The sequence below is a fragment of the Hippocampus guttulatus genome, chromosome 13 (assembly GCF_054856545.1).
Source record: "Hippocampus guttulatus isolate MCC_2025c chromosome 13, RoL_Hgut_1.0, whole genome shotgun sequence".
NCBI lineage: Eukaryota > Metazoa > Chordata > Actinopteri > Syngnathiformes > Syngnathidae > Hippocampus > Hippocampus guttulatus.
The window spans coordinates 1,853,101-1,870,350 of NC_141273.1; the positions used below are offsets into that span (position 1 = coordinate 1,853,101).

General features: G+C 44.8%; 1 protein-coding gene and 74 non-coding genes across 75 annotated transcripts in view; 25 read left to right on the top strand and 50 right to left on the bottom strand.

Annotated features, from left to right (window-relative positions):
- The window catches only part of LOC147195777 (alcohol dehydrogenase 1-like), a 51,431-nt gene that overhangs the window by 10,840 nt on the left and 23,341 nt on the right, over positions 1-17,250 (bottom strand). Inside the window, 1 exon segment of the mRNA XM_086126600.1 lies at positions 435-536. Within this exon segment, the coding sequence (XP_085982726.1) occupies positions 435-536 (102 nt within the window).
- trnav-cac (transfer RNA valine (anticodon CAC)) lies at positions 950-1,022 on the bottom strand. Its single transcript has one exon. It is a non-coding gene; the product is annotated as a tRNA-Val (tRNA).
- Positions 1,119-1,190, top strand: trnad-guc (transfer RNA aspartic acid (anticodon GUC)). The gene has a single exon. It is a non-coding gene; the product is annotated as a tRNA-Asp (tRNA).
- trnav-cac (transfer RNA valine (anticodon CAC)) lies at positions 1,251-1,323 on the bottom strand. Its single transcript has one exon. It is a non-coding gene; the product is annotated as a tRNA-Val (tRNA).
- On the top strand, positions 1,420-1,491 carry trnad-guc (transfer RNA aspartic acid (anticodon GUC)). Its single transcript has one exon. It is a non-coding gene; the product is annotated as a tRNA-Asp (tRNA).
- Positions 1,552-1,624, bottom strand: trnav-cac (transfer RNA valine (anticodon CAC)). Its single transcript has one exon. It is a non-coding gene; the product is annotated as a tRNA-Val (tRNA).
- On the top strand, positions 1,721-1,792 carry trnad-guc (transfer RNA aspartic acid (anticodon GUC)). Its single transcript has one exon. It is a non-coding gene; the product is annotated as a tRNA-Asp (tRNA).
- Positions 1,853-1,925, bottom strand: trnav-cac (transfer RNA valine (anticodon CAC)). Its single transcript has one exon. It is a non-coding gene; the product is annotated as a tRNA-Val (tRNA).
- trnad-guc (transfer RNA aspartic acid (anticodon GUC)) lies at positions 2,022-2,093 on the top strand. The gene has a single exon. It is a non-coding gene; the product is annotated as a tRNA-Asp (tRNA).
- trnav-cac (transfer RNA valine (anticodon CAC)) lies at positions 2,154-2,226 on the bottom strand. Its single transcript has one exon. It is a non-coding gene; the product is annotated as a tRNA-Val (tRNA).
- trnav-cac (transfer RNA valine (anticodon CAC)) lies at positions 2,455-2,527 on the bottom strand. Its single transcript has one exon. It is a non-coding gene; the product is annotated as a tRNA-Val (tRNA).
- trnav-cac (transfer RNA valine (anticodon CAC)) lies at positions 2,756-2,828 on the bottom strand. The gene has a single exon. It is a non-coding gene; the product is annotated as a tRNA-Val (tRNA).
- Positions 3,057-3,129, bottom strand: trnav-cac (transfer RNA valine (anticodon CAC)). Its single transcript has one exon. It is a non-coding gene; the product is annotated as a tRNA-Val (tRNA).
- Positions 3,358-3,430, bottom strand: trnav-cac (transfer RNA valine (anticodon CAC)). The gene has a single exon. It is a non-coding gene; the product is annotated as a tRNA-Val (tRNA).
- Positions 3,527-3,598, top strand: trnad-guc (transfer RNA aspartic acid (anticodon GUC)). Its single transcript has one exon. It is a non-coding gene; the product is annotated as a tRNA-Asp (tRNA).
- Positions 3,659-3,731, bottom strand: trnav-cac (transfer RNA valine (anticodon CAC)). The gene has a single exon. It is a non-coding gene; the product is annotated as a tRNA-Val (tRNA).
- On the top strand, positions 3,828-3,899 carry trnad-guc (transfer RNA aspartic acid (anticodon GUC)). Its single transcript has one exon. It is a non-coding gene; the product is annotated as a tRNA-Asp (tRNA).
- On the bottom strand, positions 3,960-4,032 carry trnav-cac (transfer RNA valine (anticodon CAC)). The gene has a single exon. It is a non-coding gene; the product is annotated as a tRNA-Val (tRNA).
- Positions 4,261-4,333, bottom strand: trnav-uac (transfer RNA valine (anticodon UAC)). Its single transcript has one exon. It is a non-coding gene; the product is annotated as a tRNA-Val (tRNA).
- trnav-cac (transfer RNA valine (anticodon CAC)) lies at positions 4,558-4,630 on the bottom strand. The gene has a single exon. It is a non-coding gene; the product is annotated as a tRNA-Val (tRNA).
- trnav-cac (transfer RNA valine (anticodon CAC)) lies at positions 4,859-4,931 on the bottom strand. Its single transcript has one exon. It is a non-coding gene; the product is annotated as a tRNA-Val (tRNA).
- trnav-uac (transfer RNA valine (anticodon UAC)) lies at positions 5,158-5,230 on the bottom strand. Its single transcript has one exon. It is a non-coding gene; the product is annotated as a tRNA-Val (tRNA).
- On the top strand, positions 5,327-5,398 carry trnad-guc (transfer RNA aspartic acid (anticodon GUC)). Its single transcript has one exon. It is a non-coding gene; the product is annotated as a tRNA-Asp (tRNA).
- On the bottom strand, positions 5,459-5,531 carry trnav-cac (transfer RNA valine (anticodon CAC)). Its single transcript has one exon. It is a non-coding gene; the product is annotated as a tRNA-Val (tRNA).
- On the bottom strand, positions 5,756-5,828 carry trnav-uac (transfer RNA valine (anticodon UAC)). Its single transcript has one exon. It is a non-coding gene; the product is annotated as a tRNA-Val (tRNA).
- On the top strand, positions 5,925-5,996 carry trnad-guc (transfer RNA aspartic acid (anticodon GUC)). The gene has a single exon. It is a non-coding gene; the product is annotated as a tRNA-Asp (tRNA).
- Positions 6,057-6,129, bottom strand: trnav-cac (transfer RNA valine (anticodon CAC)). The gene has a single exon. It is a non-coding gene; the product is annotated as a tRNA-Val (tRNA).
- On the top strand, positions 6,226-6,297 carry trnad-guc (transfer RNA aspartic acid (anticodon GUC)). Its single transcript has one exon. It is a non-coding gene; the product is annotated as a tRNA-Asp (tRNA).
- On the bottom strand, positions 6,359-6,431 carry trnav-cac (transfer RNA valine (anticodon CAC)). Its single transcript has one exon. It is a non-coding gene; the product is annotated as a tRNA-Val (tRNA).
- On the top strand, positions 6,528-6,599 carry trnad-guc (transfer RNA aspartic acid (anticodon GUC)). The gene has a single exon. It is a non-coding gene; the product is annotated as a tRNA-Asp (tRNA).
- On the bottom strand, positions 6,660-6,732 carry trnav-cac (transfer RNA valine (anticodon CAC)). The gene has a single exon. It is a non-coding gene; the product is annotated as a tRNA-Val (tRNA).
- Positions 6,829-6,900, top strand: trnad-guc (transfer RNA aspartic acid (anticodon GUC)). Its single transcript has one exon. It is a non-coding gene; the product is annotated as a tRNA-Asp (tRNA).
- Positions 6,961-7,033, bottom strand: trnav-cac (transfer RNA valine (anticodon CAC)). Its single transcript has one exon. It is a non-coding gene; the product is annotated as a tRNA-Val (tRNA).
- On the top strand, positions 7,130-7,201 carry trnad-guc (transfer RNA aspartic acid (anticodon GUC)). Its single transcript has one exon. It is a non-coding gene; the product is annotated as a tRNA-Asp (tRNA).
- On the bottom strand, positions 7,262-7,334 carry trnav-cac (transfer RNA valine (anticodon CAC)). The gene has a single exon. It is a non-coding gene; the product is annotated as a tRNA-Val (tRNA).
- trnad-guc (transfer RNA aspartic acid (anticodon GUC)) lies at positions 7,431-7,502 on the top strand. The gene has a single exon. It is a non-coding gene; the product is annotated as a tRNA-Asp (tRNA).
- Positions 7,563-7,635, bottom strand: trnav-cac (transfer RNA valine (anticodon CAC)). The gene has a single exon. It is a non-coding gene; the product is annotated as a tRNA-Val (tRNA).
- Positions 7,732-7,803, top strand: trnad-guc (transfer RNA aspartic acid (anticodon GUC)). Its single transcript has one exon. It is a non-coding gene; the product is annotated as a tRNA-Asp (tRNA).
- trnav-cac (transfer RNA valine (anticodon CAC)) lies at positions 7,864-7,936 on the bottom strand. Its single transcript has one exon. It is a non-coding gene; the product is annotated as a tRNA-Val (tRNA).
- trnad-guc (transfer RNA aspartic acid (anticodon GUC)) lies at positions 8,033-8,104 on the top strand. The gene has a single exon. It is a non-coding gene; the product is annotated as a tRNA-Asp (tRNA).
- On the bottom strand, positions 8,165-8,237 carry trnav-cac (transfer RNA valine (anticodon CAC)). The gene has a single exon. It is a non-coding gene; the product is annotated as a tRNA-Val (tRNA).
- On the bottom strand, positions 8,466-8,538 carry trnav-uac (transfer RNA valine (anticodon UAC)). The gene has a single exon. It is a non-coding gene; the product is annotated as a tRNA-Val (tRNA).
- trnav-cac (transfer RNA valine (anticodon CAC)) lies at positions 8,763-8,835 on the bottom strand. Its single transcript has one exon. It is a non-coding gene; the product is annotated as a tRNA-Val (tRNA).
- Positions 9,655-9,727, bottom strand: trnav-cac (transfer RNA valine (anticodon CAC)). The gene has a single exon. It is a non-coding gene; the product is annotated as a tRNA-Val (tRNA).
- Positions 9,954-10,026, bottom strand: trnav-uac (transfer RNA valine (anticodon UAC)). Its single transcript has one exon. It is a non-coding gene; the product is annotated as a tRNA-Val (tRNA).
- Positions 10,123-10,194, top strand: trnad-guc (transfer RNA aspartic acid (anticodon GUC)). Its single transcript has one exon. It is a non-coding gene; the product is annotated as a tRNA-Asp (tRNA).
- On the bottom strand, positions 10,254-10,326 carry trnav-cac (transfer RNA valine (anticodon CAC)). The gene has a single exon. It is a non-coding gene; the product is annotated as a tRNA-Val (tRNA).
- On the bottom strand, positions 10,553-10,625 carry trnav-uac (transfer RNA valine (anticodon UAC)). The gene has a single exon. It is a non-coding gene; the product is annotated as a tRNA-Val (tRNA).
- On the top strand, positions 10,722-10,793 carry trnad-guc (transfer RNA aspartic acid (anticodon GUC)). The gene has a single exon. It is a non-coding gene; the product is annotated as a tRNA-Asp (tRNA).
- trnav-cac (transfer RNA valine (anticodon CAC)) lies at positions 10,854-10,926 on the bottom strand. The gene has a single exon. It is a non-coding gene; the product is annotated as a tRNA-Val (tRNA).
- trnav-uac (transfer RNA valine (anticodon UAC)) lies at positions 11,155-11,227 on the bottom strand. The gene has a single exon. It is a non-coding gene; the product is annotated as a tRNA-Val (tRNA).
- trnav-cac (transfer RNA valine (anticodon CAC)) lies at positions 11,452-11,524 on the bottom strand. The gene has a single exon. It is a non-coding gene; the product is annotated as a tRNA-Val (tRNA).
- trnav-cac (transfer RNA valine (anticodon CAC)) lies at positions 12,344-12,416 on the bottom strand. Its single transcript has one exon. It is a non-coding gene; the product is annotated as a tRNA-Val (tRNA).
- trnav-uac (transfer RNA valine (anticodon UAC)) lies at positions 12,643-12,715 on the bottom strand. Its single transcript has one exon. It is a non-coding gene; the product is annotated as a tRNA-Val (tRNA).
- Positions 12,812-12,883, top strand: trnad-guc (transfer RNA aspartic acid (anticodon GUC)). The gene has a single exon. It is a non-coding gene; the product is annotated as a tRNA-Asp (tRNA).
- Positions 12,943-13,015, bottom strand: trnav-cac (transfer RNA valine (anticodon CAC)). Its single transcript has one exon. It is a non-coding gene; the product is annotated as a tRNA-Val (tRNA).
- trnav-uac (transfer RNA valine (anticodon UAC)) lies at positions 13,242-13,314 on the bottom strand. The gene has a single exon. It is a non-coding gene; the product is annotated as a tRNA-Val (tRNA).
- trnad-guc (transfer RNA aspartic acid (anticodon GUC)) lies at positions 13,411-13,482 on the top strand. Its single transcript has one exon. It is a non-coding gene; the product is annotated as a tRNA-Asp (tRNA).
- Positions 13,543-13,615, bottom strand: trnav-cac (transfer RNA valine (anticodon CAC)). The gene has a single exon. It is a non-coding gene; the product is annotated as a tRNA-Val (tRNA).
- On the top strand, positions 13,712-13,783 carry trnad-guc (transfer RNA aspartic acid (anticodon GUC)). The gene has a single exon. It is a non-coding gene; the product is annotated as a tRNA-Asp (tRNA).
- trnav-cac (transfer RNA valine (anticodon CAC)) lies at positions 13,845-13,917 on the bottom strand. Its single transcript has one exon. It is a non-coding gene; the product is annotated as a tRNA-Val (tRNA).
- On the bottom strand, positions 14,146-14,218 carry trnav-uac (transfer RNA valine (anticodon UAC)). The gene has a single exon. It is a non-coding gene; the product is annotated as a tRNA-Val (tRNA).
- Positions 14,443-14,515, bottom strand: trnav-cac (transfer RNA valine (anticodon CAC)). Its single transcript has one exon. It is a non-coding gene; the product is annotated as a tRNA-Val (tRNA).
- Positions 14,612-14,683, top strand: trnad-guc (transfer RNA aspartic acid (anticodon GUC)). Its single transcript has one exon. It is a non-coding gene; the product is annotated as a tRNA-Asp (tRNA).
- trnad-guc (transfer RNA aspartic acid (anticodon GUC)) lies at positions 14,905-14,976 on the top strand. The gene has a single exon. It is a non-coding gene; the product is annotated as a tRNA-Asp (tRNA).
- trnav-cac (transfer RNA valine (anticodon CAC)) lies at positions 15,037-15,109 on the bottom strand. Its single transcript has one exon. It is a non-coding gene; the product is annotated as a tRNA-Val (tRNA).
- On the bottom strand, positions 15,336-15,408 carry trnav-uac (transfer RNA valine (anticodon UAC)). Its single transcript has one exon. It is a non-coding gene; the product is annotated as a tRNA-Val (tRNA).
- trnad-guc (transfer RNA aspartic acid (anticodon GUC)) lies at positions 15,505-15,576 on the top strand. The gene has a single exon. It is a non-coding gene; the product is annotated as a tRNA-Asp (tRNA).
- On the bottom strand, positions 15,637-15,709 carry trnav-cac (transfer RNA valine (anticodon CAC)). The gene has a single exon. It is a non-coding gene; the product is annotated as a tRNA-Val (tRNA).
- On the bottom strand, positions 15,938-16,010 carry trnav-uac (transfer RNA valine (anticodon UAC)). Its single transcript has one exon. It is a non-coding gene; the product is annotated as a tRNA-Val (tRNA).
- Positions 16,235-16,307, bottom strand: trnav-cac (transfer RNA valine (anticodon CAC)). The gene has a single exon. It is a non-coding gene; the product is annotated as a tRNA-Val (tRNA).
- On the top strand, positions 16,404-16,475 carry trnad-guc (transfer RNA aspartic acid (anticodon GUC)). Its single transcript has one exon. It is a non-coding gene; the product is annotated as a tRNA-Asp (tRNA).
- trnad-guc (transfer RNA aspartic acid (anticodon GUC)) lies at positions 16,697-16,768 on the top strand. The gene has a single exon. It is a non-coding gene; the product is annotated as a tRNA-Asp (tRNA).
- On the bottom strand, positions 16,829-16,901 carry trnav-cac (transfer RNA valine (anticodon CAC)). The gene has a single exon. It is a non-coding gene; the product is annotated as a tRNA-Val (tRNA).
- Positions 17,128-17,200, bottom strand: trnav-uac (transfer RNA valine (anticodon UAC)). The gene has a single exon. It is a non-coding gene; the product is annotated as a tRNA-Val (tRNA).

Here is a 17,250-nt window from a genome sequence, read left to right on the forward strand (position 1 = left end):
TCACAGAAAGGCATAGAAGAGGACATTGTTGGAAATGTATTGATTGAGTCATGGATGAAGCACCCGATGTGAACTTTGCAGAGTTGTGGAAAAAATACTGACGTGTTGTACATGTGTAAAAGTTAAAACGTAACAGTTCATATTTAACTCATTCACTCCCAAAGACGTATTTAGATGTCTTTTCAGACGCCACAGTTACTCCTTTAATATTGACTGTACTTGAACAGGGTCTGGAAGGGTCTGAAAATGGCCAGCCATTGAAAAGACATCTAAATACGTCTTTGGGAGTGAATGAGTTTTAATTGTATATTCTAATGTATATGAAGTTCATCCTGAATATTCATTTGAAAGCAAAAAAACAAACTTTTTATGAGTAATGTATGCAATGAATGAATGTACAACACACTAATAAGGTGCAGTCCCCCTTTTCTCACCTTGACTCGGACCTGATTGGCCTGCGGCGGCTCGACCTCAATCTCTTCAATTGTCAAAGGCTTGTTTGATTCCCAGGCCACTGCCGCCTCACACTTGATGACCTGAAAAAAAGATACAAAACACACAGCACAAGAAATTACTTGAGTTATGAGTAAGCTTCAGGCTCAAACATTTTTGAGACAAACTGTTGGGTTTTTGAAATATGCTTCGTGACATTCACACATATGTCATCATTTGCTCCACTGCTGGGTGTGACAGAATTCTGTTAAAAGTGTACTATACAACTTAGTACAGTGCAGTAAGGAAGTTTTTCAAATAAGGGATGTCAACTCAGCGAATTGAAAGCATGTTTTGCTGGGTAGAGCTTCTTTAAAAATTGTGGTGATCGTAAATATGGCGGACATTATCTGCGTCTGTCAAGCGGAAGACCGGGGTTCGATTCCCTGACGGGGAGTTAATGTGGCTTTCAATATTTTGGTGTTCCAGTTTTTCACTGCAAATCAAAAAGAAGCTTTGTTCCCACCCAGTATCGAACTGGGGACCTTTCGTGTGTGAGACGAACGTGATAAACACTACACTATGGAAACAGGCGAAACAGAAATGTTTCAGATCAGGGCTGTCATTTCAGCTCACTGATAGCATGGCCAGTGTTTTAGTTGGTAGAGCTACTTTAATTCTTGTGGTCCTCGTTAGTATAGTGGACAGTATCTCCGCCTGTCACGCGGAAGACCGGGGTTCGATTCCCTGACGGGGAGTTGATGTGGCTTTAAATATTTTGGTGTTCCAGTTTTTCACTGCAAATCAAAAAGAAGCTTTGTTCCCACCCAGTTTCGAACTGGGGACCTTTCGTGTGTGAGACGAACGTGATAACCACTACACTATGGAAACAGGCGAAACAAAAATGTTTCAGATCAAGGCTGTCATTTCAGCTCACTGATAGCATGGCCAGTGTTTTAGTTGGTAGAGCTACTTTAATTCTTGTGATCCTCGTTAGTATAGTGGACAGTATCTCCGCCTGTCACGCGGAAGACCGGGGTTCGATTCCCTGACGGGGAGTTGATGTGGCTTTAAATATTTTGGTGTTCCAGTTTTTCACTGCAAATCAAAAAGAAGCTTTGTTCCCACCCAGTTTCGAACTGGGGACCTTTCTTGTGTGAGACGAACGTGATAACCACTACACTATGGAAACAGGCGAAACAGAAATGTTTCAGATCAGGGCTGTCATTTCAGCTCACTGATAGCATGGCCAGTGTTTTAGTTGGTAGAGCTACTTTAATTCTTGTGGTCCTCGTTAGTATAGTGGACAGTATCTCCGCCTGTCACGCGGAAGACCGGGGTTCGATTCCCTGACGGGGAGTTGATGTGGCTTTAAATATTTTGGTGTTCCAGTTTTTCACTGCAAATCAAAAAGAAGCTTTGTTCCCACCCAGTTTCGCACTGGGGACCTTTCGTGTGTGAGACGAACGTGATAACCACTACACTATGGAAACAGGCGAAACAAAAATGTTTCAGATCAAGGCTGTCATTTCAGCTCACTGATAGCATGGCCAGTGTTTTAGTTGGTAGAGCTACTTTAATTCTTGTGATCCTCGTTAGTATAGTGGACAGTATCTCCGCCTGTCACGCGGAAGACCGGGGTTCGATTCCCTGACGGGGAGTTGATGTGGCTTTAAATATTTTGGTGTTCCAGTTTTTCACTGCAAATCAAAAAGAAGCTTTGTTCCCACCCAGTTTCGATCTGGGGACCTTTCTTGTGTGAGACGAACGTGATAACCACTACACTATGGAAACAGGCGAAACAAGAAAGTTTCAGATCAGGGCTGTCATTTCAGCTCACTGATAGCATGGCCAGTGTTTTAGTTGGTAGAGCTACTTTAATTCTTGTGCTCCTCGTTAGTATAGTGGACAGTATCTCCGCCTGTCACGCGGAAGACCGGGGTTCGATTCCCTGACGGGAAGTTGATGTGGCTTTCAATATTTTGGTGTTCCAGTTTTTCACTGCAAATCAAATAGAAGCTTTGTTCCCACCCAGTTTCGAACTGGGGACCTTTCGTGTGTGAGACGAACGTGATAACCACTACACTATGGAAACAGGCTAAACAAAAATGTTTCAGATCAGGGCTGTCATTTCAGCTCACTGATAGCATGGCCAGTGTTTTAGTTGGTAGAGCTACTTTAACTCTTGTGGTCCTCGTTAGTATAGTGGACAGTATCTCCGCCTGTCACGCGGAAGACAGGGGTTCGATTCCCTGACGGGGAGTGTATGTGGCTTTAAATATTTCGGTGTTCCAGTTTTTCACTGCAAATCAAAAAGAAGCTTTGTTCCCAACCAGTTTCGAACTGGGTACCTTTCGTGTGTGAGACGAACGTAATAACCACTACACTATGGAAACAAGAGAAAAAAAAATCTTTCAGATCAGGGCTGTCATTTCAGCTCACTGATAGCATGGCCAGTGTTTTAGTGGGTAGAGCTACTTCAATCCTTGTGGTCCTCCTTAGTATAGTGGACAGTATCTCCGCCTGTCACGCGGAAGACCGGGGTTCGATTCCCTGACGGGGAGTTGATGTGGCTTTAAATATTTCGGTGTTCCAGTTTTTCACTGCAAATCAAAAAGAAGCTTTGTTCCCAACCAGTTTCGAACTGGGGACCTTTCGTGTGTGAGACGAACGTGATAACCACTACACTATGGAAACAGGCGAAACAAGAAAGTTTCAGATCAGGGCTGTCATTTCAGCTCACTGATAGCATGGCCAGTGTTTTAGTTGGTAGAGGTACTTTAATTCTTGTGCTCCTCGTTAGTATAGTGGACAGTATCTCCGCCTGTCACGCGGAAGACCGGGGTTGGATTCCCTGACGGGGAGTTGATGTGGCTTTCAATATTTTGGTGTTCCAGTTTTTCACTGCAAATCAAAAAGAAGCTTTGTTCCCACCCAGTATCGAACTGGGGACCTTTCGTGTGTGAGACGAACGTGATAAACACTACACTATGGAAACAGGCGAAACAGAAATGTTTCAGATCAGGGCTGTCATTTCAGCTCACTGATAGCATGGCCAGTGTTTTAGTTGGTAGAGCTACTTTAATTCTTGTGGTCCTCGTTAGTATAGTGGACAGTATCTCCGCCTGTCACGCGGAAGACCGGGGTTCGATTCCCTGACGGGGAGTTGATGTGGCTTTAAATATTTTGGTGTTCCAGTTTTTCACTGCAAATCAAAAAGAAGCTTTGTTCCCACCCAGTTTCGAACTGGGGACCTTTCGTGTGTGAGACGAACGTGATAACCACTACACTATGGAAACAGGCGAAACAAGAAAGTTTCAGATCAGGGCTGTCATTTCAGCTCACTGATAGCATGGCCAGTGTTTTAGTTGGTAGAGCTACTTTAATTCTTGTGCTCCTCGTTAGTATAGTGGACAGTATCTCCGCCTGTCACGCGGAAGACCGGGGTTCGATTCCCTGACGGGGAGTTGATGTGGCTTTCAATATTTTGGTGTTCCAGTTTTTCACTGCAAATCAAAAAGAAGCTTTGTTCCCACCCAGTTTCGAACTGGGGACCTTTCGTGTGTGAGACGAACGTGATAACCACTACACTATGGAAACAGGCGAAACAGAAATGTTTCAGATCAGGGCTGTCATTTCAGCTCACTGATAGCATGGCCAGTGTTTTAGTTGGTAGAGCTACTTTAATTCTTGTGGTCCTCGTTAGTATAGTGGACAGTATCTCCGCCTGTCACGCGGAAGACCGGGGTATGATATCCTGACGGGGAGTTGATGTGGCTTTAAATATTTTGGTGTTCCAGTGTTTCACTGCAAATCAAAAAGAAGCTTTGTTCCCACCCAGTTTCGAACTGGGGACCTTTGGTGTGTAAGACGAATGTGATAACCACTACACTATGGAAACAGGCGAAACAAAAATGTTTCAGATCAGGGCTGTCATTTCAGCTCACTGATAGCATGGCCAGTGTTTTAGTGGGTAGAGCTAGTTTAATTGTGGTCCTCGTTAGTATAGTGGACAGTATCTCCGCCTGTCATGCGGCAGACCGGGTTCAATTCCCTGACGGGGAGTTGATGTGGCTTTAAATATTTTGGTGATACATTTTTTCACAGCAAATCAAAAAGAAGCTTTGTTCCCACCCAGTTTCGAACTGGGGACCTTTCGTGTGTGAGACGAACGTGATAACCACTACACTATGGAAACAGGCTAAACAAAAATCTTTCAGATCAGGGCTGTCATTTCAGCTCACTGATAGCATGGCCAGTGTTTTAGTTGGTAGAGCTACTTTAACTCTTGTGGTCCTCGTTAGTATAGTGGACAGTATCTCCGCCTGTCACGCAGAAGACCGGGGTTCGATTCCCTGACGGGGAGTTGATGTGGCTTTAAATATTTTGGTGTTCCAGTGTTTCACTGCAAATCAAAAAGAAGCTTTGTTTCCACTCAGTTTCGAACTGGGGACCTTTCGTGTGTGAGACGAACGTGATAACCACTACACTATGGAAACAGGCGAAACAGAAATGTTTCAGATCAGGGCTGTCATTTCATCTCACTGATATTATGGCCAATGTTTTGGTGGGTAGAGATTTTTTAAAATTGTGGTGCTTGTTCGTAGAGTGGACAGTATCTCGCCTGTCACGCGGAAGACCGGGGTTCGATTCCCTGACGGGGAGTTGATGTGGCTTTCAATATTTTGGTGTTCCAGTTTTTCACTGCAAATCAAAAAGAAGCTTTGTTCCCACCCAGTTTCGAACTGGGGACCTTTCGTGTGTAAGACGAATGTGATAACCACTACACTATGGAAACAGGCGAAACCAAAATAGTTCAGTTCAGGGCTGTCATTTCAGCTCACTGATAGCATGGCCAGTGTTTTAGTGGGTAGAGCTACTTCAATCCTTGTGGTCCTCGTTAGTATAGTGGACAGTATCTCCGCCTGTCACGCGGAAGACCGGGGTTCGATTCCCTGACGGGGAGTTGATTTGGCTTTCAATATTTTGGTGTTCCAGTTTTTCACTGCAAATCAAAAAGAAGCTTTGTTCCCACCCAGTTTCGAACTGGGGACCTTTTGTGTGTGAGACAAACGTGATAACCACTACACTATGGAAACAGGCGAAACAAAAAATGTTTCAGATCAGGGCTGTCATTTCATCTCACTGATATGGCCAATGTTTTGGTGGGTAGAGATTTTTTAAAATTGTGGTGCTTGTTCGTAGAGTGGGCAGTATCTCGCCTGTCACGCGGAAGACCGGGGTTCGATTCCCTGACGGGGAGTTGATGTGGCTTTAAATATTTTGGTGTTCCAGTTTTTCACTGCAAATCAAAAAGAAGCTTTGTTCCCACCCAGTTTCGAACAGGGGACCTTTCGTGTGTAAGACGAATGTGATAACCACTACACTATGGAAACAGGCGAAACCAAAATAGTTCAGTTCAGGGCTGTCATTTCAGCTCACTGATAGCATGGCCAGTGTTTTAGTGGGTAGAGCTACTTCAATCCTTGTGGTCCTCGTTAGTATAGTGGACAGTATCTCCGCCTGTCACGCGGAAGACCGGGGTTCGATTCCCTGACGGGGAGTTGATGTGGCTTTCAATATTTTGGTGTTCCAGTTTTTCACTGCAAATCAAAAAGAAGCTTTGTTCCCACCCAGTTTCGAACTGGGGACCTTTCGTGTGTGAGACGAACGTGATAACCACTACACTATGGAAACAGGCGAAACAAAAATGTTTCAGATCAGGGCTGTCATTTCAGCTCACTGATAGCATGGCCAGTGTTTTAGTTGGTAGAGCTACTTTAATTCTTGTGGTCCTCGTTAGTATAGTGGACAGTATCTCCGCCTGTCACGCGGAAGACCGGGGTTCGATTCCCTGACGGGGAGTTGATGTCGCTTTAAATATTTTGGTGTTCCAGTTTTTTCACTGCAATTCAAAAAGAAGCTTTGTTCCCACCCAGTTTCGAACTGGGGACCTTTCGTGTGTGAGACGAACGTGATAACCACTACACTATGGAAACAGGCGAAACAGAAATGTTTCAGATCAGGGCTGTCATTTCAGCTCACTGATAGCATGGCCAGTGTTTTAGTTGGTAGAGCTACTTTAATTCTTGTGGTCCTCGTTAGTATAGTGGACAGTATCTCCGCCTGTCACGCGGAAGACCGGGGTTCGATTCCCTGACGGGGAGTTAATGTGGCTTTCAATATTTTGGTGTTCCAGTTTTTCACTGCAAATCAAAAAGAAGCTTTGTTCCCACCCAGTATCGAACTGGGGACCTTTCGTGTGTGAGACGAACGTGATAACCACTACACTATGGAAACAGGCGAAACAGAAATGTTTCAGATCAGGGCTGTCATTTCAGCTCACTGATAGCATGGCCAGTGTTTTAGTTGGTAGAGCTACTTTAATTCTTGTGGTCCTCGTTAGTATAGTGGACAGTATCTCCGCCTGTCACGCGGAAGACCGGGGTTCGATTCCCTGACGGGGAGTTGATTTGGCTTTCAATATTTTGGTGTTCCAGTTTTTCACTGCAAATCAAAAAGAAGCTTTGTTCCCACCCAGTATCGAACTGGGGACCTTTCGTGTGTGAGACGAACGTGATAAACACTACACTATGGAAACAGGCGAAACAGAAATGTTTCAGATCAGGGCTGTCATTTCAGCTCACTGATAGCATGGCCAGTGTTTTAGTTGGTAGAGCTACTTTAATTCTTGTGGTCCTCGTTAGTATAGTGGACAGTATCTCCGCCTGTCACGCGGAAGACCGGGGTTCGATTCCCTGACGGGGAGTTGATGTGGCTTTAAATATTTTGGTGTTCCAGTTTTTCACTGCAAATCAAAAAGAAGCTTTGTTCCCACCCAGTTTCGAACTGGGGACCTTTCGTGTGTGAGACGAACGTGATAACCACTACACTATGGAAACAGGCGAAACAAAAATGTTTCAGATCAAGGCTGTCATTTCAGCTCACTGATAGCATGGCCAGTGTTTTAGTTGGTAGAGCTACTTTAATTCTTGTGATCCTCGTTAGTATAGTGGACAGTATCTCCGCCTGTCACGCGGAAGACCGGGGTTCGATTCCCTGACGGGGAGTTGATGTGGCTTTAAATATTTTGGTGTTCCAGTTTTTCACTGCAAATCAAAAAGAAGCTTTGTTCCCACCCAGTTTCGAACTGGGGACCTTTCTTGTGTGAGACGAACGTGATAACCACTACACTATGGAAACAGCCGAAACAGAAATGTTTCAGATCAGGGCTGTCATTTCAGCTCACTGATAGCATGGCCAGTGTTTTAGTTGGTAGAGCTACTTTAATTCTTGTGGTCCTCGTTAGTATAGTGGACAGTATCTCCGCCTGTCACGCGGAAGACCGGGGTTCGATTCCCTGACGGGGAGTTGATGTGGCTTTAAATATTTTGGTGTTCCAGTTTTTCACTGCAAATCAAAAAGAAGCTTTGTTCCCACCCAGTTTCGAACTGGGGACCTTTCGTGTGTGAGACGAACGTGATAACCACTACACTATGGAAACAGGCGAAACAAGAAAGTTTCAGATCAGGGCTGTCATTTCAGCTCACTGATAGCATGGCCAGTGTTTTAGTTGGTAGAGCTACTTTAATTCTTGTGCTCCTCGTTAGTATAGTGGACAGTATCTCCGCCTGTCACGCGGAAGACCGGGGTTCGATTCCCTGACGGGGAGTTGATGTGGCTTTCAATATTTTGATGTTCCAGTTTTTCACTGCAAATCAAAAAGAAGCTTTGTTCCCACCCAGTTTCGAACTGGGGACCTTTCGTGTGTGAGACGAACGTGATAACCACTACACTATGGAAACAGGCGAAACAGAAATGTTTCAGATCAGGGCTGTCATTTCAGCTCACTGATAGCATGGCCAGTGTTTTAGTTGGTAGAGCTACTTTAATTCTTGTGGTCCTCGTTAGTATAGTGGACAGTATCTCCGCCTGTCACGCGGAAGACCGGGGTATGATATCCTGACGGGGAGTTGATGTGGCTTTAAATATTTTGGTGTTCCAGTGTTTCACTGCAAATCAAAAAGAAGCTTTGTTCCCACCCAGTTTCGAACTGGGGACCTTTCGTGTGTAAGACGAATGTGATAACCACTACACTATGGAAACAGGCGAAACAAAAATGTTTCAGATCAGGGCTGTCATTTCAGCTCACTGATAGCATGGCCAGTGTTTTAGTGGGTAGAGCTAGTTTAATTGTGGTCCTCGTTAGTATAGTGGACAGTATCTCCGCCTGTCATGCGGCAGACCGGGTTCAATTCCCTGACGGGGAGTTGATGTGGCTTTAAATATTTTGGTGATACATTTTTTCACAGCAAATCAAAAAGAAGCTTTGTTCCCACCCAGTTTCGAACTGGGGACCTTTCGTGTGTGAGACGAACGTGATAACCACTACACTATGGAAACAGGCTAAACAAAAATGTTTCAGATCAGGGCTGTCATTTCAGCTCACTGATAGCATGGCCAGTGTTTTAGTTGGTAGAGCTACTTTAACTCTTGTGGTCCTCGTTAGTATAGTGGACAGTATCTCCGCCTGTCACGCAGAAGACCGGGGTTCGATTCCCTGACGGGGAGTTGATGTGGCTTTAAATATTTTGGTGTTCCAGTGTTTCACTGCAAATCAAAAAGAAGCTTTGTTTCCACTCAGTTTCGAACTGGGGACCTTTCGTGTGTCCGATGAATATGATAACCACGGAAACAGGTAAAACAAAGACTTTTCAGATCACGGCTGTCAATTCAGCTCACTGATAGCATGGCCAGTGTTTTAGTGGGTAGAGCTAGTTTAATTGTGGTCCTGTTTAGTATAGTGGACAGTATCTCCGCCTGTCATGCGGCAGACCGGGGTTCAATTCCCTGACGGGGAGTTGATGTGGCTTTAAATATTTTGGTGATGCATTTTTTCACAGCAAATCAAAAAGTAGCTTTGTTCCCACCCAGTTTCGAACTGGGGACCTTTCGTGTGTGTGACGAACGTGATAAGCACTACACTATGGAAACAGGCGAAACAAAAATGTTTCAGATCAGGGCTGTCATTTCAGCTCACTGATAGCATGGCCAGTGTTTTAGTTGGTAGAGCTACTTTAACTCTTGTGGTCCTCGTTAGTATAGTGGACAGTATCTCCGCCTGTCGCGCGGAAGACCAGGGTTCCATTCCCTGACGGGGAGTTGATGTGGCTTTAAATATTTTGGTGTTCCAGTTTTTCACTGCAAATCAAAAAGAAGCTTTGTTCCCACCCAGTTTCGAACTGGGGACCTTTTGTGTGTGAGACAAACGTGATAACCACTACACTATGGAAACAGGCGAAACAAAAATGTTTCAGATCAGGGCTGTCATTTCATCTCACTGATATTATGGCCAATGTTTTGGTGGGTAGAGATTTTTTAAAATTGTGGTGCTTGTTCGTAGAGTGGACAGTATCTCGCCTGTCACGCGGAAGACCGGGGTTCGATTCCCTGACGGGGAGTTGATGTGGCTTTCAATATTTTGGTGTTCCAGTTTTTCACTGCAAATCAAAAAGAAGCTTTGTTCCCACCCAGTTTCGAACTGGGGACCTTTCGTGTGTAAGACGAATGTGATAACCACTACACTATGGAAACAGGCGAAACCAAAATAGTTCAGTTCAGGGCTGTCATTTCAGCTCACTGATAGCATGGCCAGTGTTTTAGTGGGTAGAGCTACTTCAATCCTTGTGGTCCTCGTTAGTATAGTGGACAGTATCTCCGCCTGTCACGCGGAAGACCGGGGTTCGATTCCCTGACGGGGAGTTGATTTGGCTTTCAATATTTTGGTGTTCCAGTTTTTCACTGCAAATCAAAAAGAATTTTGTTCCCACCCAGTTTCGAACTGGGGACCTTTGGTGTGTGAGACAAACGTGATAACCACTACACTATGGAAACAGGCGAAACAAAAATGTTTCAGATCAGGGCTGTCATTTCATCTCACTGATATTATGGCCAATGTTTTGGTGGGTAGAGATTTTTTAAAATTGTGGTGCTTGTTCGTAGAGTGGGCAGTATCTCGCCTGTCAGGCGGAAGACCGGGGTTCGATTCCCTGACGGGGAGTTGATGTGGCTTTAAATATTTTGGTGTTCCAGTTTTTCACTGCAAATCAAAAAGAAGCTTTGTTCCCACCCAGTTTCGAACAGGGGACCTTTCGTGTGTAAGACGAATGTGATAACCACTACACTATGGAAACAGGCGAAACCAAAATAGTTCAGTTCAGGGCTGTCATTTCAGCTCACTGATAGCATGGCCAGTGTTTTAGTGGGTAGAGCTACTTCAATCCTTGTGGTCCTCGTTAGTATAGTGGACAGTATCTCCGCCTGTCACGCGGAAGACCGGGGTTCGATTCCCTGACGGGGAGTTGATGTGGCTTTCAATATTTTGGTGTTCCAGTTTTTCACTGCAAATCAAAAAGAAGCTTTGTTCCCACCCAGTTTCGAACTGGGGACCTTTCGTGTGTGAGACGAACGTGATAACCACTACACTATGGAAACAGGCGAAACAAAAATGTTTCAGATCAGGGCTGTCATTTCAGCTCACTGATAGCATGGCCAGTGTTTTAGTTGGTAGAGCTACTTTAATTCTTGTGGTCCTCGTTAGTATAGTGGACAGTATCTCCGCCTGTCACGCGGAAGACCGGGGTATGATATCCTGACGGGGAGTTGATGTGGCTTTAAATATTTTGGTGTTCCAGTGTTTCACTGCAAATCAAAAAGAAGCTTTGTTCCCACCCAGTTTCGAACTGGGGACCTTTCGTGTGTAAGACGAATGTGATAACCACTACACTATGGAAACAGGCGAAACAAAAATGTTTCAGATCAGGGCTGTCATTTCAGCTCACTGATAGCATGGCCAGTGTTTTAGTGGGTAGAGCTAGTTTAATTGTGGTCCTCGTTAGTATAGTGGACAGTATCTCCGCCTGTCATGCGGCAGACCGGGTTCAATTCCCTGACGGGGAGTTGATGTGGCTTTAAATATTTTGGTGATACATTTTTTCACAGCAAATCAAAAAGAAGCTTTGTTCCCACCCAGTTTCGAACTGGGGACCTTTCGTGTGTGAGACGAACGTGATAACCACTACACTATGGAAACAGGCTAAACAAAAATGTTTCAGATCAGGGCTGTCATTTCAGCTCACTGATAGCATGGCCAGTGTTTTAGTTGGTAGAGCTACTTTAACTCTTGTGGTCCTCGTTAGTATAGTGGACAGTATCTCCGCCTGTCACGCAGAAGACCGGGGTTCGATTCCCTGACGGGGAGTTGATGTGGCTTTAAATATTTTGGTGTTCCAGTGTTTCACTGCAAATCAAAAAGAAGCTTTGTTTCCACTCAGTTTCGAACTGGGGACCTTTCGTGTGTCCGATGAATATGATAACCACGGAAACAGGTAAAACAAAGACTTTTCAGATCACGGCTGTCAATTCAGCTCACTGATAGCATGGCCAGTGTTTTAGTGGGTAGAGCTAGTTTAATTGTGGTCCTGTTTAGTATAGTGGACAGTATCTCCGCCTGTCATGCGGCAGACCGGGGTTCAATTCCCTGACGGGGAGTTGATGTGGCTTTAAATATTTTGGTGATGCATTTTTTCACAGCAAATCAAAAAGTAGCTTTGTTCCCACCCAGTTTCGAACTGGGGACCTTTCGTGTGTGTGACGAACGTGATAAGCACTACACTATGGAAACAGGCGAAACAAAAATGTTTCAGATCAGGGCTGTCATTTCAGCTCACTGATAGCATGGCCAGTGTTTTAGTTGGTAGAGCTACTTTAACTCTTGTGGTCCTCGTTAGTATAGTGGACAGTATCTCCGCCTGTCGCGCGGAAGACCAGGGTTCCATTCCCTGACGGGGAGTTGATGTGGCTTTAAATATTTTGGTGTTCCAGTTTTTCACTGCAAATCAAAAAGAAGCTTTGTTCCCACCCAGTTTCGAACTGGGGACCTTTTGTGTGTGAGACAAACGTGATAACCACTACACTATGGAAACAGGCGAAACAAAAATGTTTCAGATCAGGGCTGTCATTTCATCTCACTGATATTATGGCCAATGTTTTGGTGGGTAGAGATTTTTTAAAATTGTGGTGCTTGTTCGTAGAGTGGACAGTATCTCGCCTGTCACGCGGAAGACCGGGGTTCGATTCCCTGACGGGGAGTTGATGTGGCTTTCAATATTTTGGTGTTCCAGTTTTTCACTGCAAATCAAAAAGAAGCTTTGTTCCCACCCAGTTTCGAACTGGGGACCTTTCGTGTGTAAGACGAATGTGATAACCACTACACTATGGAAACAGGCGAAACCAAAATAGTTCAGTTCAGGGCTGTCATTTCAGCTCACTGATAGCATGGCCAGTGTTTTAGTGGGTAGAGCTACTTCAATCCTTGTGGTCCTCGTTAGTATAGTGGACAGTATCTCCGCCTGTCACGCGGAAGACCGGGGTTCGATTCCCTGACGGGGAGTTGATTTGGCTTTCAATATTTTGGTGCTCCAGTTTTTCACTGCAAATCAAAAAGAATTTTGTTCCCACCCAGTTTCGAACTGGGGACCTTTTGTGTGTGAGACAAACGTGATAACCACTACACTATGGAAACAGGCGAAACAAAAATGTTTCAGATCAGGGCTGTCATTTCATCTCACTGATATTATGGCCAATGTTTTGGTGGGTAGAGATTTTTTAAAATTGTGGTGCTTGTTCGTAGAGTGGGCAGTATCTCGCCTGTCAGGCGGAAGACCGGGGTTCGATTCCCTGACGGGGAGTTGATGTGGCTTTAAATATTTTGGTGTTCCAGTTTTTCACTGCAAATCAAAAAGAAGCTTTGTTCCCACCCAGTTTCGAACAGGGGACCTTTCGTGTGTAAGACGAATGTGATAACCACTACACTATGGAAACAGGCGAAACCAAAATAGTTCAGTTCAGGGCTGTCATTTCAGCTCACTGATAGCATGGCCAGTGTTTTAGTGGGTAGAGCTACTTCAATCCTTGTGGTCCTCGTTAGTATAGTGGACAGTATCTCCGCCTGTCACGCGGAAGACCGGGGTTCGATTCCCTGACGGGGAGTTGATGTGGCTTTCAATATTTTGGTGTTCCAGTTTTTCACTGCAAATCAAAAAGAAGCTTTGTTCCCACCCAGTTTCGAACTGGGGACCTTTCGTGTGTGAGACGAACGTGATAACCACTACACTATGGAAACAGGCGAAACAAAAATGTTTCAGATCAGGGCTGTCATTTCAGCTCACTGATAGCATGGCCAGTGTTTTAGTTGGTAGAGCTACTTTAATTCTTGTGGTCCTCGTTAGTATAGTGGACAGTATCTCCGCCTGTCACGCGGAAGACCGGGGTTCGATTCCCTGACGGGGAGTTGATGTCGCTTTAAATATTTTGGTGTTCCAGTTTTTTCACTGCAATTCAAAAAGAAGCTTTGTTCCCACCCAGTTTCGAACTGGGGACCTTTCGTGTGTGAGACGAACGTGATAACCACTACACTATGGAAACAGGCGAAATAAAAATGTTTCAGATCAGGGCTGTCATTTCAGCTCACTGATAGCTTGGCCAGTGTTTTAGTTGGTAGAGCTACTTTAATTCTTGTGGTCCTCGTTAGTATAGTGGACAGTATCTCCGCCTGTCACGCGGAAGACCGGGGTATGATATCCTGACGGGGAGTTGATGTGGCTTTAAATATTTTGGTGTTCCAGTGTTTCACTGCAAATCAAAAAGAAGCTTTGTTCCCACCCAGTTTCGAACTGGGGACCTTTCGTGTGTAAGACGAATGTGATAACCACTACACTATGGAAACAGGCGAAACAAAAATGTTTCAGATCAGGGCTGTCATTTCAGCTCACTGATAGCATGGCCAGTGTTTTAGTGGGTAGAGCTAGTTTAATTGTGGTCCTCGTTAGTATAGTGGACAGTATCTCCGCCTGTCATGCGGCAGACCGGGTTCAATTCCCTGACGGGGAGTTGATGTGGCTTTAAATATTTTGGTGATACATTTTTTCACAGCAAATCAAAAAGAAGCTTTGTTCCCACCCAGTTTCGAACTGGGGACCTTTCGTGTGTGAGACGAACGTGATAACCACTACACTATGGAAACAGCCGAAACAAAAATCTTTCAGATCAGGGCTGTCATTTCAGCTCACTGATAGCATGGCCAGTGTTTTAGTTGGTAGAGCTACTTTAACTCTTGTGGTCCTCGTTAGTATAGTGGACAGTATCTCCGCCTGTCACGCGGAAGACCGGGGTTCGATTCCCTGACGGGGAGTTGATGTGGCTTTAAATATTCTGGTGTTCCAGTGTTTCACTGCAAATCAAAAAGAAGCTTTGTTTCCACTCAGTTTCGAACTGGGGACCTTTTGTGTGTCCGATGAATATGATAACCACGGAAACAGGTAAAACAAAGACTTTTCACATCACGGCTGTCAATTCAGCTCACTGATAGCATGGCCAGTGTTTTAGTTGGTAGAGCTACTTTAACTCTTGTGGTCCTCGTTAGTATAGTGGACAGTATCTCCGCCTGTCACGCGGAAGACCAGGGTTCGATTCCCTGACGGGGAGTTGATGTGGCTTTAAATATTTTGGTGTTCCAGTTTTTCACTGCAAATCAAAAAGAAGCTTTGTTCCCACCCAGTTTCGAACTGGGGACATTTCGTGTGTGAGACGAACGTGATAACCACTACACTATGGAAACAGGCGAAACAAAAATGTTTCAGATCAGGGCTGTCATTTCATCTCACTGATATTATGGCCAATGTTTTGGTGGGTAGAGATTTTTTAAAATTGTGGTGCTTGTTCGTAGAGTGGACAGTATCTCGCCTGTCACGCGGAAGACCGGGGTTCGATTCCCTGACGGGGAGTTGATGTGGCTTTAAATATTTTGGTGTTCCAGTTTTTCACTGCAAATCAAAAAGAAGCTTTGTTCCCACCCAGTTTCGAACAGGGGACCTTTCGTGTGTAAGACGAATGTGATAACCACTACACTATGGAAACAGGCGAAACCAAAATAGTTCAGTTCAGGGCTGTCATTTCAGCTCACTGATAGCATGGCCAGTGTTTTAGTGGGTAGAGCTACTTCAATCCTTGTGGTCCTCGTTAGTATAGTGGACAGTATCTCCGCCTGTCACGCGGAAGACCGGGGTTCGATTCCCTGACGGGGAGTTGATGTGGCTTTCAATATTTTGGTGTTCCAGTTTTTCACTGCAAATCAAAAAGAAGCTTTGTTCCCACCCAGTTTCGAACTGGGGACCTTTCGTGTGTGAGACGAACGTGATAACCACTACACTATGGAAACAGGCGAAACAAGAAAGTTTCAGATCAGGGCTGTCATTTCAGCTCACTGATAGCATGGCCAGTGTTTTAGTTGGTAGAGCTACTTTAATTCTTGTGGTCCTCGTTAGTATAGTGGACAGTATCTCCGCCTGTCACGCGGAAGACCGGGGTATGATATCCTGACGGGGAGTTGATGTGGCTTTAAATATTTTGGTGTTCCAGTGTTTCACTGCAAATCAAAAAGAAGCTTTGTTCCCACCCAGTTTCGAACTGGGGACCTTTCGTGTGTAAGACGAATGTGATAACCACTACACTATGGAAACAGGCGAAACAAAAATGTTTCAGATCAGGGCTGTCATTTCAGCTCACTGATAGCATGGCCAGTGTTTTAGTGGGTAGAGCTAGTTTAATTGTGGTCCTCGTTAGTATAGTGGACAGTATCTCCGCCTGTCATGCGGCAGACCGGGTTCAATTCCCTGACGGGGAGTTGATGTGGCTTTAAATATTTTGGTGATACATTTTTTCACAGCAAATCAAAAAGAAGCTTTGTTCCCACCCAGTTTCGAACTGGGGACCTTTCGTGTGTGAGACGAACGTGATAACCACTACACTATGGAAACAGCCGAAACAAAAATCTTTCAGATCAGGGCTGTCATTTCAGCTCACTGATAGCATGGCCAGTGTTTTAGTTGGTAGAGCTACTTTAACTCTTGTGGTCCTCGTTAGTATAGTGGACAGTATCTCCGCCTGTCACGCGGAAGACCGGGGTTCGATTCCCTGACGGGGAGTTGATGTGGCTTTAAATATTCTGGTGTTCCAGTGTTTCACTGCAAATCAAAAAGAAGCTTTGTTTCCACTCAGTTTCGAACTGGGGACCTTTTGTGTGTCCGATGAATATGATAACCACGGAAACAGGTAAAACAAAGACTTTTCACATCACGGCTGTCAATTCAGCTCACTGATAGCATGGCCAGTGTTTTAGTTGGTAGAGCTACTTTAACTCTTGTGGTCCTCGTTAGTATAGTGGACAGTATCTCCGCCTGTCACGCGGAAGACCAGGGTTCGATTCCCTGACGGGGAGTTGATGTGGCTTTAAATATTTTGGTGTTCCAGTTTTTCACTGCAAATCAAAAAGAAGCTTTGTTCCCACCCAGTTTCGAACTGGGGACATTTCGTGTGTGAGACGAACGTGATAACCACTACACTATGGAAACAGGCGAAACAAAAATGTTTCAGATCAGGGCTGTCATTTCATCTCACTGATATTATGGCCAATGTTTTGGTGGGTAGAGATTTTTTAAAATTGTGGTGCTTGTTCGTAGAGTGGGCAGTATCTCGCCTGTCACGCGGAAGACCGGGGTTCGATTCCCTGACGGGGAGTTGATGTGGCTTTAAATATTTTGGTGTTCCAGTTTTTCACTGCAAATCAAAAAGAAGCTTTGTTCCCACCCAGTTTCGAACAGGGGACCTTTCGTGTGTAAGACGAATGTGATAACCACTACACTATGGAAACAGGCGAAACCAAAATAGTTCAGTTCAGGGCTGTCATTTCAGCTCACTGAT